The sequence below is a fragment of the Microtus pennsylvanicus genome, chromosome 7, assembly GCF_037038515.1.
Source record: "Microtus pennsylvanicus isolate mMicPen1 chromosome 7, mMicPen1.hap1, whole genome shotgun sequence".
Classification (NCBI taxonomy): domain Eukaryota; kingdom Metazoa; phylum Chordata; class Mammalia; order Rodentia; family Cricetidae; genus Microtus; species Microtus pennsylvanicus.
This window is the reverse complement of record NC_134585.1, coordinates 94291058-94308870: the sequence shown is the minus strand read 5'-3', so window position 1 is coordinate 94308870 and position 17813 is coordinate 94291058. Positions and strand designations below refer to the sequence as shown.

The window sequence follows — 17813 nt, the reverse complement described above, 5'->3', positions numbered from 1 at the left end:
CGGGCAGGAGGCAGGTGGCACAGGGATGCAGCTTCTGTGGAGGATGGAGATCAGGATGACTCCCTATAAAAACTGAACAACTGGTGTCCAGGGTTTCTGAAGCAAAGTGGGAGGCAGGAAGGAGAAGGGCTCAAGCTCTTTTGCTGGGTCTGCCAGGGCTTTTAATTTCCGCTAATGTTCATTGGGGCAACAGTACTAAGCTTGGAAACTCAAGCCCAGTGAGTCGTGCCATTGTCATTAACGAACTCAGTTCAGCAAATTGGTTTTTATCACTCCTTGGGAGCTTTGATAACTTCTATCCTGTTAGTTGCCAAGGCTGAAAGGTGCATCTAATTCCATCCACATTTCAGAGATTGCAAAACACAGACAGGACGACCGAGAGTGGGAGGGACGGATGCCAGGCGGGAGCCGCCAGACAGGGCTGTGGTGCGTGCCTCCTGGCACCGGCAGCCTAGACCGTCCCCCGCGTTGGCACCAAGAGCTCCACGGAGTTCCTTGCCCTCCTCTGAGCCTGGGGCTGACAACCGAGGGCGGGGTGGAGGTCGGGTTCCGGGCAACAGCGCTCATAGCCAGCGACAGAGTCGCCCCTGGTGCTCAAGCCTTTGCTCCAGGGTTCCGTCTGATCCTCTAGCCGCCCCCGGGGCCGGGACAGCAGGGCGGCGGCGCGAGCGTGGGAGGGGGCTCTAGGACTCTGCCGGCCCCGCCCCGCCCCCTCCTCGGGGACCCGGAGCCTAGCATGGACCACACTCGGCGCTGCAGCCATGGCGCTCGCCCGCTGCGTGCTGGCTGTGATTTTAGGGGCACTGCCCGCAGTGGCCAGCGTTGATCCCGCTTCGCGCTCGCCCCTGCACCGCCCGCAAACGTCCCCACCGCGTCCCCAACACTCTCACTACCTTCCCAGCTCGCGGCGGCCACCGAGGACCCTGCACTTCCCTCTCCCGCCGCGGGTACCAGCTGCCCAGCGCCCGCAGATCCTCACCGCCCAGCACACGCCCCCGAGGCTCCCACGCGGCTGCGGGGCAGGAGAGCTGTGGAGCAACACCACCGACCTCGGCGTCCCGTGTCTACACTGGACAGAGGTGCCGCCCTTCTTGGAGCGGTCGCCCCCTGCTAGCTGGGCTGAGCTGCGAGGGCAGCCACACAACTTCTGTAGGAGTCCCGACGGCGCGGGCAGACCTTGGTGCTTCTATCGGAATGCCCAGGGCAAAGTGGACTGGAGCTACTGCGATTGTAGTCAAGGTGAGTGGTGTCCCGGCAGAGGTGGCAGCTGAGGACTGTCACAGAGGCAGCCTGGCTTGGGGACAGTATCAGTGTACCTGGAGGCAAGGGAAAGGGGTTATGGGTTTGCACTGTGGTGTGGTAGCCACATAACTAGTCAAGTGCATCCATTTGTACAGTAAGTGTCAGTTCACAAAGCGTGCATCGTGTGACGACTGACATGGGGATAGTAGCTGTGAAGGCTGCTCAGCTCTAGTCTTTGGATAAGGTCTAAAGGTCTGTCCGGCTACTGTGTGTGTGTGTGTGTGTGTGTGTGTGTTCGTGTGTGTGTTCTGTGTATTCACACCCCCCCCACACTGACAGAATTATGCATGGTAGTGGGTGTCTGTTGTCTGTATTAGCTGGTCTTGATAATGTTCCCTGTATACAAAAGAAAAGTAAAGAAAAACATTTGCTAGCCACTAGTTTGGGAAAGGGAAATATTGAATGCAAGATGAGTCCCAGCAAACTTTCTTAGCTCTATAGACCCGGATTTGGAAAACTATGGTGGATGTTTGCCTCGCTGCTATTGTTGACTTAAAAGCATGGCAAAATTCTCAGGGCAAAATACAAAGACAGTTATGTTCTGGGGCGCCGTATGGTAAATAACACCAGGGAGTGAAGAACAAAGGAAAGAAGGGGACGGAACAGGAACTGCCTTAGTAACTAAGGAGGCAGCCAGAGTCAAGTGAAACCTTCAGCAAACCATTACTTAAGCTGTGCGTGTCCCTTGTGGGAAATTGGAATTAATAGTCAACTTTAGCAAAGAAGGTTACGAGGGCATCTCAGCTTTGTGGCAGCAAAAGAATCACATTAATCACTTGAATGCAAATAATAGTCTACCTTTACACGTGCTTTGCTCCGTCCGATTTGTTGGGGTTTGCATTTAGTCTTAAATTTGCATTTCATATAACAACTGGGAAAGGAAAAAAAATCTACTATCTCCTAGTAGAACAAAAATTTTTCAATGACACTCTCTATGACAGGAGTTTTATAAATCTCCTAAAGTGTGTGCTTCCGGCCTTTGGAGGTAACCTTTCCCAATGTCATTTTTTTCTCACAGAAATTTTATTTATCTCTGCCTTCAATTGAGTTAGTGCTTCAAGTTAAAGGAAAGTGATACGAAGGTTAAGATCAATTATTCTTCATCCTGGAGAATGAAGTCATCGCTGCACTCATGATTCATGGGGAGAATGCCAATGTGGCTGTGAAAAAAATCGGGATGATGTCAAGCAAAGAGCTCCGCTGTTACCTCATTTACTCTAAGACTGTTTTTAAAAATGTGTTGTGTCTAGCAATCATTGGCAGCTTTTTATTATTATTTCTAGTTTTATAAATAGAAATAATAGAGAATTATTCAGAAATTAGTAGGTAAGAAATGACAGACTTTTTCCCCTTCAAAACAGTAAAAAAGGAACTCAAAGTTAAAATATTGTGGCAATCTATTTCTCCTTTCAAACGCACAAGGAACTTCCAGTTTCATAGTCTTAGTGAAGAGAATAGCTTGCCTTTGAGACACTCTTTGGAGAGGAATTATAATATTTTTCAATGCCTTTAGATTCATAGCTAGTGTTTAGCATCCAAAATCTCAAATATGGTTGTGTTTAGGTTTACAAAATATAAGAGAAACAGAAGAAGTCACCTAAGATAAGTAACAAACACAGGAAAGAGACTGGCTATGTAATACCCGAATCCCTTTTACAGGACCCCACCTTGATAACCGAAGCCTTGGGCTCTGTTACTCACTCCTCAAAGTCTGTTTAGCTATAATCCAAGCTTCTGAGACCTCTGGCATGCTCTGAATTTTAGAGCTTTCTTATTCCCACACATTTCAGGGGTTTGGACAAGAATACTGTAAGGTAATGAAAGAATGCTGGATGATTCTTTAGAAAACACTGGTGTGGCTCCGATACAGCAAATGTTGGGTAAGACTCTTAACTGTTAGAGCTTTGGGTGTCTTCATGGAGAGAAAAGCAGGGTGTTTTCTTTTTCCAAAAAAGATTTGTTTATTTGTGTGTATTTATGCCATGTCTCTGAGTGTACGCACGTGTGTGTGTGTGTGTGTGTGTGTGTGTGTGCATATGGCACCATGTGGCCTTCATTTGAAGGCCGGGAGAGGGCAACTGGATGTTCTTCTCTACCACTCTATGTATTGCTTTGACGTGGAGTCTCTCCCTGAGACCTCCTCTCGCCTCTGCTCTCCTCAGAGCTGCTGCTAAAGACATGGGCAGGATGTGCCACTTTGCCAGTGGGCGCTGGCATCCGAACTGCAGTCACCATTATTACACAGTCAGCACTCTCGGCTGCTGAGCATCTTTCCAGCTGCAGAAAATCAGTCTCTGAGCAAATTAATTAAAAGAATTTTTTAAGCTCTGGGCATGTACTCAGAATGACCTTGTCTATTTATTTACAGCTAGGACTTACAGAACCCTCGCGCTGTGCTGGATGCTGGACTAAGGTGCTTGTTTTATTTATTTTCCATAGTCATCTTTATAAAGGAACCCCTACCCTTTCCTGGTGGCAATCCTAAAGGAAAGGCAGGAAAGCAGAAGACCATGTGGTAGGATGTGCACACAGATGTGTCCATTCGCATCTCACAGCTCGTTCCGCTCCATTTCTTTATTTGTATGTAATGTGGAAATCTCTGCGCTGGGTTGCGACACTCACTTGTTAGCTTGTGGGCTGGTCTCAGCGCAGAAAGAAGGAGAAGGAATCACGTTTAGTGCAAGTACAATACACATTATTTCCAGTATCTTATGCTTCAAAGGTTTTTTTTTTCTTTACAGTAAACTGGAGCAAAAGAAAAGACGAATATATAGAAATGTGATCCCTCCTTTAAAGCTCAGACTGGGGTCAGAGCAGAGTTTCCGAGTCCCATATGGAGGAGTGAGGAAGTAGGGCCCTCCTGCCTGCTGATGAAGGAAGGGGGGGGGACTTCTCAGGTGATCGGGGCGTGGTCGGATCAGAGCAGGAAATGTAATGCGTTGGCTCCGGCTCCATGAAACTACCTATTAGTAATAAAACATCTTTGTGGGGATTGGGAAACCTGAGTCAGTCCAGGGAGTTAGTTCTCACAGGGAACATTAAACTTTGCCTAGAGAGGACCGGCACAATGGTTCAGCAGGTAAACTATTTGCCACTGAGTCTGACTAACTGAGTTTGATCCCTGGCACTCACATGAGGTAAGGAGGAAAACTGGCTCCTTTAAGTTGTCTTCTGACCTTCACATGGATGCCATGAATATGCCCCTGCCTTAGTCACTGTTCTGATGCTGGCTAAAGCAATTATTATGCAAGAGAACATTTTAACTGTGGACCTGCTTCCAGTTTCAGAAGTTAGCCCATTATCATCATGGCGGCGAGCATGGAGACATGCAGACATGGTGCCGGAGAAGTAGCTGAAATTTCTGCATCCTGATCTGGGGGGGGGGGGGGAGAAAGGGGGGGGGATTCTGGGCTTGCATGTATTTTTGAAACCTCAAAGCCACTCCCAGTGGCACACTTCTGCAAACAATGTCACACTTCTTATTCTTTCTCATCCTTTCAAGCAGTGCCACTCCCTGGTGACTAAGCATTAAATATATGAGCCTATGGGGGACATTCTTATTCAAACCACTACATGCCCCCCCCAAATAAACAAATGTAAAAAAATGTCTAAGAATTTACCAGCAACTTATTAAAATGCTTAGTCTCTAGCCTCAGAGTCCTAATTCCCACATCCAGATCACGAATTGCATGGTGCCATTCTAAGGTGAAGAGACGAGAAAGCTGTTTAGGTGACTCTTTCAAAGTCCAAGAGAAGCGTTGGGAAAGCATCAGGGCCTTGCTAGAGGGTGCAGTGAAAGGCGATGACGTCAGCTATGCTGTGGCTTTACCTTGCTAGTTTGTAACCACAGAGCAGGCATAGGTTATGGCAACACTGGTTTCCTGTGTGGTCTTTCAGAACAGCATCTTTGGTATTTGTTTTGCCTGTGTGTGGTGATAACAGCATAGTTTACCGGAACATCCATTCTCACTGAGTGGGAGCAAGAGGCTACTCTCATATTTCCACAGGCAGCTGGCTGCCTCCCTCCAACGATCTTTTGCGATGAGACAGTGCTTCCTGACTCCGACTGGCGGTCATTTTCACAGTCCCAGGCTGCCACGGCAGAAGGGGAATTCTCATTTTTAACCAGCAGCGAATTAGCCCCAGGCTGACGATGGCTGGTAACACAGGTAGAATAGATGATGAACGTCCAGAATGAATCTGTTTAGTCAGTTTCTCATCGCTGTGATGAAATGCCCAGGATGATCAATTCAAAAAGGGGAGAGGTCTTCCTCGACTTCTCTTTTCAGAAATTTCAGCCCACAGCCCGTTTGGTTCCATTGTTCTGAGGGCTCTTCTGAGGCAGAGCGTCATGGTAGGGGTCCTGATGGAGCACAGCTGTTCATGGCTTGTCAGCCAGAAAACAGAGAGAAAGAATAAAGGGCTAGGGTTCCGATTCCCCTTCAAGTGCTTACCCATAATTACCTGGCTTCTTGTAACTCTGCATCACCTATCTCTCTACATACTCATAGGCTGGTGGCCAAACCTTAGCCCTTGGCTTTTGGAGAGCATTTGAAAAATCTAGATCATAATAGAATGATCCCCAGATACAGCCTTTATCACCTCATGCTAATCTGCTTCTAATTACTTAGCCACCCCAAATTTCTTAGTTCAGATAGAAATGATGGACACACGGGCTAAAAACTGCTGTTTATAGGCATCCCTTATGGAAGGCCCTATGCTGTTTGACGTGGGTATCAATTAAAATGTTAGCTGAGTCAGGCAGAGTGGCTCATGCCTATAAGCTCAGAACTCGGGAGTCTGGAACAGGAACATTACCCATGAGCTAAAGGCCAGCATAGGAAGCATGGTGAGTTCCAGGGTAGCTAGTGCTAAAGACTGAGATGCTATCTTTTTGTGGTAGAACTCCCCTCTCCTTCTGTATCCCTTTTAATCCTGCATCTTTGAGAAAATGCTTTCCCCTCAGACCCATTGTGTAAATATCTTTCATCTTTGTTAGTCAAGGAAAAAATAAAGGATGGGAACCACATGTATTGGTCAGCTTTGTTTGGAAAATCCCACTCTTTCCCAAATATAACAAATGAAAAACTAAGCTGCTTCGGTTAATTGGTTACCACAATGCACATTTGTTTTAAGAGAAAGAAGAATCAGCAAAAGTAAGTCCTACCCCTAGAGCTTTTGGAACTACTAGGAATTAGAATATTCGTAATATGCAGGGATCATAATAAATTTTTGAAAGTTTTCTTAAGAACAAAAAATTGTCATGTTACCATGCCAGTCTTTTTTCATCTATTATTGAGCTTCACAGGCATATAAAACAATTAATTTTAGTCACTTCTATTGTTTTAGTGGAATAAGTTGAACGTCTTCTGGTAATAACAAGCAACCAGCCACATTCTTGACCAAAATATTCTTAAAACATAGTAATTTCAGCATATAAAAGCAGAAGAATTAAAAACTCCATTACATTTTGGAGCTGTTAATATGTATTTTACATTGCATTAAATATGCTGCAGGATATACACAAATGATAAAAAATAATGTTATCTGAAGACAACTGAATTGGGAGAACGCTTGTTGACTTTTCAACCTTAGTAAAGGATGTTAGTTTAACAACGAGAATTTCTTTTCAACCTATCTGAAAGAAACTGAAGTGTGCTGGCCTCATCTATGGTCGTCCGCACCTGTAACTTAAGTCTGTTTTAACATCGTGGAACGGTAGATTTGAATTATAGCATCCCAGGTAAAAGTGCAATCAAGTCATCGTTTAATGTCGGGGCATTTCTCTGAACTAACATCCAACTCAACTCTATCTGCCTCCATCAGTTCACATCTATAATTCATAGTAACTGTCCATTTATTATTCATGTAGCTACCTTTAGTACCGGTAAAAAGATGAGTTGGGCTAGTTCAAAGTGAGAAAACATGCTCTGAAAACCAATTCTACTCATTGATGTTGTGCTTACTGGAAATTCGTAAATCCCACAAGCTATTCCTTCAAGACACTTCCTATGATGTCTTATGAAAGATGGTACTTTAACCACAGCCAAGCCATAGTTAATAGAACCCTAGTAGAACATCTCCCAAATTTTATGCCGTTAAATAATTTACCCACAAGCAAATGGTCTCATAGCACTAACTGTCAAGGGGGAATCTAAATGATAATCCCCCAAGCAGACTCCCTGGAAGAGAGTCTAGCCATCCAAAGAAAGGTAACGCCCGGAGGCTGCAATGCTTTGCTGGCAAACTCAGAAGTAACTTCAAGTTGAATGGCTTGAAACAGAATGGCTGGGACCAAGGTGTTGGCTGGGCCAAGCAGCCTTGATGGAAGGGCTTGCTGCAGGTTGTCTGCGAGCATCTCCAAGCTCTTGCCGCAAGAGACAAACACGCCAGCGGCCCTGCGTGGGCCTTTCCCTCTGAATTTCCCCTGCCTGTAGTAGCCCAGCCTCTCCAGGCCTGTTCTAATGACGTCATCTTCACTCGACCACTTACAAAGACCCTGTTTACAAATAAGACCATATTCTCAGATTCGGGGAACGAATGAGGACTTCAACATCTTTTGGGGAGATAGAGTTCAAAAACAGCCTTAAGGATGAAAAACTGAAACTCGTGAAATGATGAATTTCATTATTATCAGCTGTTTCTATACTTTCCTTGAACTGATAGCGATACAATGGATGAAGATACCTCTTCTGCCGTGCCATATGTTGGGGGAATTTTTTTTTTAGTTTTAATATTTTTATTTTAAATTTTATAAACTTTATTAATTTAAACCTTGCAAATAATATGTCTATGCACGTCAATGAGCTTCCATAGAGTTGAAATAGGAAATCTGAAGCAATGGCACTTGACACTGGATTTTACACTTTCACTGTGGAATATGTTTTTATGCACTTATCCACCACCACAGAATAAGAACTAGAAAAACAGTTAGCTTTATATTTTATTGCATGACTCATGTTCATTACCTACATTCAGTCCTTGCTCATCCCCCTACATTTAGACTTTCTTGTCTCTTTTCTACGCATTATGATATGTCCTCATGTGTTTTTGTTTACATATATAGACATATGTATATATGTGAAGAAGAACATATGGAACTCTACTTTTAACAAAGCTTTCCATGAGGCCAATTTCTGTAATCTCAGGAATCTTTTGTGTTCTCTTTTCTTTCTAAAGCTGAACATATATCTGCATAAAAAGAAAAAAACCTATAATCTAAAATGACAGTAAGTTCAATATTTTGCCAAAAATTTAAGAAAGTAGAATGTTAAACATTATAGTGTATTGGGATTGGAATTTTTCAAAAGCATCCATCTGATGGTCTTTGGTGCTCTTCCTGACAAGCTGTCATGGACAGCCTTCACAACAATGGCTGGCTTGGTGTATGCATTTATCATGGTTGACGTAGTTGTCTCCAGACCTCTGCTTGTAATAGAAAATGTCAAGTGATGGTATAGTGAAATCTCAAAATGAAAGCGTTTAGAAGACAAGAATCCCTGAAAATTTGCCTTTGTGGGATTTGAAGGCAGTGTAGGTTTAGGTCTATTAGAATATAATCCAGAGGAGTTAGCTACTACTGTGAAGGGTATTTATGTGTGGGTAAAGGGGATAGATCATTTTTGATAACAAAAGATTGCTGCAATTGGAAAGTATTTTCCAGGCAAAGAATTTAGTTTACAGTTTATGTGAGAAGTGGTACTGTTGATATGTATAGCAAGAGTACTTAGTCTTCCTGGCTTTGAGCTTTATGATTAGTCTACTTTTCATTCTTTCCTTTATTGAACTAAGGTTATTTCCTTTTCCCATTTATAACTGTGTACCTATAAATTTGTATAAATGTGTCTTAGTTTGGGTTTTTATTGCTATTAAAAGACCCCATGACCACAGCAACTCTTATAAAGAAGACATTTAATTGGGGTGGCTTGCTCACAGTTTCAGAGGTTCAGTCCATTATCATCATGATGGGGAGCATGGCAGCGTGCAGGCAGATGTGGTGCTGGACCTGAGAGTGCTGCATCTTGCAGGCAACAGGAAGTTGACTGTCACACTGAGTGAAGCTTGAGAAAAGAAACCTCAAAGCCTGCCCCACAGTGACACATTTCCTCCAACAAGTCCACACCTCCTAATAGTGACACTGCCTTTGGGGGCCATTTTCTTTCAAACCACTGCAAACATGTGTCTACGCATATACACATCATATCCATAGCCCAACTGCATTAGGACAAAGTCACCCCCGCTAGAGCATCTGTCTCGTGTGTAGGATCCTGACAAAGATGATGGTTCACCCTTCTCTGTGGACAGACAGTCTGAGGCTGTCTACACATCTACCTGATTAGTTTACTCCCTTGTAACAGTTGGTAAATTTATTGTGATATTTCTAGTAGAATAATGATCACTGACATGCTATAATGCATGGAAGAATACATAACGTCATAAAAGGGGGTTCTAGTAGAATCATTGCCTAGGTTTAGAGGCAAGGGGACAACGTCAGGCACTAGTTCAGGCGATGACTGATCACGACACACCAACTTCTCAATGATGTTGTATACAGCTTTTCTCATCCACAAATTCAGGAAATTGGTTATAGTTTTTAAGATTTCCATCACTTCAAGCATCCTAGGCAAATAAACACAGAAAGAACAAACTGCTGCCTGACAGAGAGCTCATTGTGGGTGACACGCAAAATGACTTCTCAGAATTGTGAATGTGTGTGAATTTGTTAAGGGACAATCGGACCAGGACTCATCTCTTCTCACATTACAGAGAGATGTGAGACCCACATAACCCCAGGCTCTCGGCGTGTGTTTACAAGCCCGAGAAGTTATAGTGCAGTAGACTGTTGCCTTGGAAACCATTTCCACTGTCTTTGAATGGTCCTCAGGTTTTCTTTTTCCCATCTCTAATTGCCTCTGTTATTTAGGTGATGTAATTACATCATTCCTTATCGACAACATTGTCAAGCACTATTTTTAATTATTCTTTTATTTTTTTCAGATTATAATATAATTAGATCATTTCTCCCTTCCCTTTCTTCCCTCAAACCCTCTCATATACCCCTCCTTGCTCTTTTTCAAATAAGTGACCTTTCATTAATTGTTGTTACATACATATATGCATTTTCATAAATATTCTAAATAAATAAATAAATACAACCTGTTCAGTCTGTATGCTCCTCGTGTGCAAGTTTTCAGAGCTGACCATTTGATCCTGGGTAAGCAATTGGTGTCCTTTTCCCTGGGGAAGACTCTTTCTCCCAGATAGGCGTTAAGTCTCACCATTATTGTTTGCAGTTTAAGTGTAGCTGTTGTTTGTTTTTGTTACTAGAACATTCTAGCGCTGTAGACATGAGTTGTTTGGTGGTATTAAGAATGAATACAGATGATGTATCAATTTAAATGTGATTTCAAATATCATTTGAAATGAATAAATGGATTATTTGATTGAGACAAACTGTTGGAAACTTTAAACAGAAGGAATAGACTGCTGGTGTTTGTGGTATGCGTAATATTATATCTCCCTGTAGAAGGTTTTGTGTTTTTAAATAATCTCAAACTCTCAAGCCCCTCAGACATTTCTTTAACTTTTTACTTACTTTCTTCTTTATTTATTTAGTGTATGTATTTGGTGGGTATGCCCATACCTCATATGTGCGTGGAGCGCAGAGGACAATTGACAGTTTGCACTACTCCAGCAATTTAACAGCAGGCACGTGTCTACCTGCTGAGCCATCTTGCTGAGTCCAGACATGTTCCTTTTAAGATGTACTGTGCCTCAGATGTTTTAGTTAGTTAGATGGGGACGTCTCTTGCTTAGTCTAAATTTAAAGGTCCAGACTCTATGATGAATTTTAAATGGTCTGTCATCTGTGTGGTCGCATCCATGTGGCCTCCTGAACAATCCGGATTTGACAGGATAGATTTTGCCTTCCTTCTAATTGCCCTTTGGTTCACTTGTGCTTTCGTTGTGAAATATGATGTATTTCCCTTAAATGCTGACATTTTTGGAGAAAATAATAGTGGTGAGCAGCTAAGCAAGTACAAGTGAAATTAATGGATAATGTAAACATAACATTTTTTGAAAATTATCTTAAAACCATACATGATAGCACACCAGTATGCAAATTATCTCAGAATTTTTTTTAGTAGAGCTTATTTTTCTTTTTAATTTTTTAACTTACAAAAATAAAGGCCCTCCTATATAACCTCTTTCTCTTCCATCTCTCTCCCCTTCTCTCCCACTCTTTCTGTAATATGTATGTGTGTATACATACACACCACAGTGTCTGCACATCTCGAAGTCGGAGGTCAAGTTTGGGTACTTTTCTCTATTACTCTCCACTTTTTAATTTTTTTATAATTTATTTACTTTTATTTTGTATATATGAGAGTTTTGTCCACATGTATGTATATATGTGTACCATGTAAGGTATCTAGTATATGTGGAAGTCAGAAGAGGGTGTTTAATCTGGAATGGAGTTAAGGCTGTTTGTCAGTCACTGTCTGAGTGCTGAGAACTGGACTTGGGTCTTCTGCAAGAATACCAAGTTCTCTTAACCAATGAACCATCTTCCCAGTCCTGAGTCTTTTTCAATATATGTATATGTGTGTATACATATATACATTTCAATATATAGGTATTTAAATATATAAATTTATAGAATTCTTTGAGATTATCATACATATATACATTGTACTTTGATCATATCCATGCCTTACTCTCTCCCTTCAACTCCTCCTAGACTCTCTTACCCCAACGTGTCCTCCTCCAAACTTTACTTTCCCCCTCCTCTGTGTGTGTATGTGTGTCTGTGTACATGATGCTGAATCTGTTAGCACCGCCCAAGTGCACATAGACATGCACCAGCCATTGAAGCATGAACAATCTACCAGTGGCCGCATTCTCTTTTGAATAGAAATTATCACCAAGCAAATACAAACCAGAGAAGCCAATACGATGGTCCATATCATCCTGTAGTGCCTTTTCTTCAGAGGAATTCAGCTTTCTAACTGGGAAGGCACATTCATATTTTCAATATCTCTCAACTATGTATTGCTTGATTGATGGATGCTGTAGCATGTAAGCAACTATAGATATTACCGTGTTAACCAGCTAAGTGTTGGATATTTTAAATTATAATCCATCTGTACCTTTAATGTATATTTTAATGAGCTCTATATTAAGTAGATCCCATCTGCATGCTATTATTTTATGAATGAGTTTCAAGGTCTTGCTGGCACATATATAGAATTTCTAACATAGCATACTGGAGTTGGAAGAATCTTCAGGTATTAAAGCTTTCCCCTTTCCACACTGGTTGGCAGGCCTTCCAGACTCTTGCAGCTCGGAGTGACATTTAACTAAGGCCATACCCTAAGTTAAACCTCACTTGGCCAGGTGATAGACTTCTTGCACAAAAACCTCCAGACTTCTCTATTATATTTACAAATTGCCCATTTTCTTCTTGGTCACATCTTAGGTAACAGAAGCTTATACAAGCAGATAGTCAAAACTGACGGTGAGGCTTCTGAAGGCCGGAGGGGTGATGCAGATGTCAAGAGCATTTGTTGCTACTGCAAAGGACTGGGTTTCAGTACCTAGCACTCACTTAGTAGTGAACAATTTGTGACTCTAATTCCAGGGAATCTGATTCCTTCTTTTGACCTCCAGGTCACTAGGCATACACATGGCACATATCCATACATGCAGGCAAAAATAAAATAAAATTGAAAAGTGTAAATTTTAAAGGTTTCTGATTTGATGTTTTGATTTCCTTGATTTATATGTATTCAAATGTGTGACGTGTACTTTTCTTTTTTTCCTCCAAATTCATGTTTATTAGTTTCTTTCATTTATAAAAATCCAAATTCTTTGATAATTTTTTTTCTTGCATTTGATAAAAGTAACATCTGCTATTGGGGTTTTCTGAGGAAACGGAATAACAAAACAAATCACGTTATCTGAACTGGGCCATATTCCTATTTATTGGAATGAAGTTTGTTGTCAAGGAGATTTAAAAACATAGTGTTTTGTGAAATAGACATCTGGTGGGTGGGGCGTGATCTTAGAAGGTGGCAGCTGCTATCACGTGTAGCTTTTCCCATCATTAAAAAAAAAACTCTTTCTAGTTTCACTGTGTTTTAAATATGATTCTAGATGATAAATGTGCCTTAGTTAAATCATTTCCTTACATGTTTAAATCCAGACATAAGTCTAAACCATAGTCAACAATATAATTACTTTTGACTATGAATGCATCTACCTATGATTCTGTTTGGTTTTCAAATGATTTCTAATTTTATCATAGTTTCTGTTTTCATATCTTATTTACAGAAATATTATGTGCTGCATATTTTTGTACATGAGACACTTACTTTGGCACCAGGAAATCCTGAAAGGTTCAAGATCATCTTGATAGCAAATATGAAATATTGCACTTGGAACAGATGCTTGTCCACGTGTGATTGTCTTAGTTACTTTCTCATTGCTATGAAAAATACTCTGACAAGTGCAACTTATTTTGGCTTACAGTTCTGAAGGACATGGAGCATCATGGCTGTGACGATGTGGCACTAGGCAAGGAAGGCATAACCGTAGGAGCAAGATGCTGCCTAGTCACATTGCATGGAACCGTAAACAGAAGTAGCATGGGGCTACAAAGCCTCCAGTCCTGCCTCCAGTGACCCACTTCCTCCAGTGAGGCTCCATAACCTTTGCCAAAGCAACACTGACAATGTCTTTCTGGAGTGTGAGATAACAATTACATCTTGATGTTGTCTTTGTTTTCTTTCTTTTATTTTTTATTTTTGCCCCATTCAGTTTTGCCATTTCTATCTTTACCTATTAATTTTTGCTTAGTATACAAGAAGTAGATTTCCTCGTGATATTTTCATGCACATTTAACTCAGCTCTTCTCTGTTTACCTAAACCTGTCATAAAAATTCATCCTTTTCTATGCTCCCATAATTTAGGTATCTACAAGCAGACCTGGCTTTATATGTCGCAAACCTGCAAAGGATTAATTGCTCAGTCGGGAGGATGCATCTGTGAATGTTAACTAGTAGGCTGGGGCTGAAGTCTGAAGTCTTAAGACTCTACAGCAGTGACCCTCACAGCTGCTCAGAGGTGAAGCTAACGGTCGACCTTTGGCTCCATGCAGCCAGACTCTAGAATTATCCCCAGTTGATGGAGTGGGCCCCTAGGCACCAAGGGTGGATCTATGTTTTCCTTCATTCTCTCTGGTCTGGGTCAAACCTTCAGCTTCCTGAACGTACTGCCTTCTATCTCTTTGATCTCAAAAACGTTCTCCCTGGGCACCTGGGACACCCACTGCACCATTTTTCATTCTGTAGATACCTTCTACCTGTAAATACAACTGAAAACACAGGCCTGGTGGAGTACGCTCCCTTGTTTGAAATATCTTCTTTAGGTTCTGGGTGTCATTTGCTAACCATCCAGCCAACTAATACCTCTTTCATGCCTTCTATCAGGTTCATGAATATACAGGCAGGGAAGACAGTGTCTCTGTCCTCATCTTCATTCAGACGGAGTGACAATTGATACACAAATAATCATGACAATCCTAAATGAGAACAAACATCCAAGAGAGGCAACATTCATCAATGGAGCAGGACATGCCTCTGAGTGCCATTTTATGATTTCCTATTCATTTTTATTGTTACTTTGAGACTGAGTCTCTCTATGTGGTACTGGTTGGTCTAGAACTTGCTATCTAGAGCAAACTGGTCTTCAACTTGTGAATGTCTTCCTAGATTTGCCTCCTTAGTGTTATGGGATATTGTTTTAACTGGACAAAGATGCGTTACATTTGTTTGTTTATGCTGCATTTGTTTAATTATGAAAAGATGTGTTGCTGTTTCACCTTGCCTGCCTAAGGCAACTGATTGGTCTAATAAAACACTGAACAGCCAATAGCCAGGCAGGAGAGGGAAAGGCAGGGCTGACGGGCAGAAAGGATAAATAGGAGGAGAAATCTAAGAATGAGAGGAGAAGAAAGAGGAAAAAGAGGGCGACATGCTCAGGGCAAGAAGTCAGGCAACTGTCACTCAGTCAGACATGAGCAGCAGTGCAAGTAAAATATACAGAAGGAAAGAAAAGTAAAAAGCCTCGAGGAAAAAGGTACATAAAGAAAACCAGGTTAATTTAAGTTAAAAGAGCTAGCCAGAAGTGAGCCTAAACTAGGTCGAACATTCATAACTAATAAGAAATCTCGGTGTCATGATTTGGGCGCTGGTTGATGGCCCAAGGTAAAGAGCCTGGTACATCTGAGAGCTAAGATTACAGTTTGCACCCACGACCCGCTAGGGTGCTGATTCAGCTCAGGCAGCCAAGCCAGGCCTCCTTGGGAAGGGATGTTGATAGTTGAGAACCTAATGAAGGGAAAGTGGCAGTTATGTGAAGATCAGGGGGCCATGATTTCAAGCATAAGGCACAGTAAGAATAAGGATTGTGAGGTGCAAACCATCCTGGGATTGTTTTTAGGGTTGGAGGTAGGGGACATATGGTTACATAAGGGCCAGGAGTGATGACAGAGGGCTTTAGAGATCCACAAGGCACCAAGACCATGGGAATGAGGCCACTTGTGGGGGTCCTTACCACAGCAAGTGAATGTGTACTGAGCTGCACCCAAGTGAATTTTCAAGAATTGTTTTTTGGAGGTCCAATATGTAATGTCCATTAATTTATTATAATGAATTAGATGGAAATTTTCCTTAATTTCTACAAATGTAAAAATAATTCACCTTGAAAAAAAGTATGCTATAGACAGAATTATAATTAATAATTTCATTTGAGAATGTTCAATTTACTATAAGTAAAAAAATGAATGACACCATCATAATCTGATGAAAATTAACTGTTTCTCAAGGGATTGGAAGCTTGTTCATGTGTCCTTTCTGTTTTCTGAAGTTGTAAAAAAAACTAAATTAGGACTCTTTTCACCAAAGAGCTCTCTGTATGAACCTGGTTCGATCTGGAGTATTTTAACTGGTCAAGATTCCCATAGTGTGTATTAGAGACGCATGTGTTGGCCACGTCACCAATGTGGCCTAATCAATATTACTTCTGAGAACAGGAGGAAATGAAATACACGCACTGTGATAAAGAAGGAAGAAGACGTGACTCAAAGTTGCTTTTAATTTTGTATCACACAGGCCCGCTGTTGCCCATCATCCGCCTTGCTGGTGGGAACAGCGGGCATGAAGGTCGGGTGGAGCTGTACCACGCTGGCCAGTGGGGGACCATCTGTGATGACCAATGGGACGACGCAGACGCCGAAGTCATCTGCAGGCAGTTGGGTCTCAGGTTTGCTTTCTGTCATTTTCTTAATTTTTGATATTGTTACTTCTGTAAACCAGAGAGAGTACTGTATGTTTAGACTGTGCATTTCCTTAAACCAATAAAAAAGGCCACTTTTTAAAAATTTTTATCTTTGTACTAGTGTGTAAACTCCCTGAAGAGTATATGCATATATTCTATAGGTCTAATCTGCCTTTGTCTGAGCGAGGCATTTTACTACTTCCAATGTAGCCTTTACATTACTCTTAGGTCACGGCTGTCATTGTCTACTACAGTTATTATTTTTCATAGGTTTATGGATGATGCACTGATTGTTAGATTCCTTTAAATTTAACTTTTCCAAAGATTACCTAAATGTTGGAAGTTCACTGCCTCTTTTGTTAGTTATGCTTTGGAGCCAAGGTTGTTTTTTCATGCACAAAGGAAGTAATTCCCATATATGGAATGGAATGATCTGTATAAAGACCTCAGGATGAAAACCACCATCCAATGTCCTTTCAGGCTTGTGATTATTCTGAAATATTATGCTGTTTTTTTAAACATTGGTTAGCAAGACTTAAAAGTTTACCTAGGAGCATGTGAGATCTTTTAAAGGTTAATATTTTACACTAAATTTTGTTATTCTACTTAGCACTGTTCAGGAGGCCCCTGTGATAAGAATCTTTCAGGCGTATATCATGTTGTCTAGTTAGCCAAAATCTTTGATATTGAGATAGGATTTGTGATTTTGGGTCAATTAGTCTAAGTTGTTTGGAATTGTTTTATGGCTCTTGCCTTTTCAAAATTCTATATTTACACTGAAGTATTTTAAAGTATTTAAAACTTTTATCTCTAAAAGCTGTTTTTATTTTAATTTATTTTTTAAATTTCATTTTACATTCCATCCACAGTTCTCCCTCTCCCCCTCCTCCTCCCTCACCTTCCCCCAAGCCCACACCTCCTTCACTCCTCCCAATGGGTAAGGGTTCCCATGGGAGCACTTTAAGTTGGAGCAGTACAAAGCCCCTCCCTGGTGTATCTAGGTTGAGCATGGCATCCCTCCATAGGGAATGGGCTCCAATAAGCTAGTTCATGCACCAGGGATAGATCCTGGTCTTACTGCCAGGTGCCTCACAGTCCAAACTTCACCACTGACTCTCCCATAGGGAAGGTCTAATTTGGTCCCATGGAGGTTCCACAGCTGTCGGTCTAAA

At 41.7% G+C, this 17813-nt stretch overlaps 1 protein-coding gene across 2 annotated transcripts in view; it reads left to right on the top strand.

The window, feature by feature from the left end:
• The first annotated feature begins 413 nt into the window (after positions 1-413).
• Positions 414-17813, top strand: part of Prss12 (serine protease 12) — a 52241-nt gene continuing 34841 nt past the window's right edge. The window contains exons 1-2 of one of the 2 annotated variants that reach the window (XM_075981455.1): positions 414-1239; positions 16476-16626. In XM_075981455.1, coding sequence (XP_075837570.1) covers positions 762-1239; positions 16476-16626 — 629 coding nt within the window. In that variant the 5' untranslated portion in view covers positions 414-761. The remainder of the gene's footprint in view (positions 1240-16475; positions 16627-17813) is intronic. The other variant, XM_075981456.1, reaches the window with a different exon arrangement.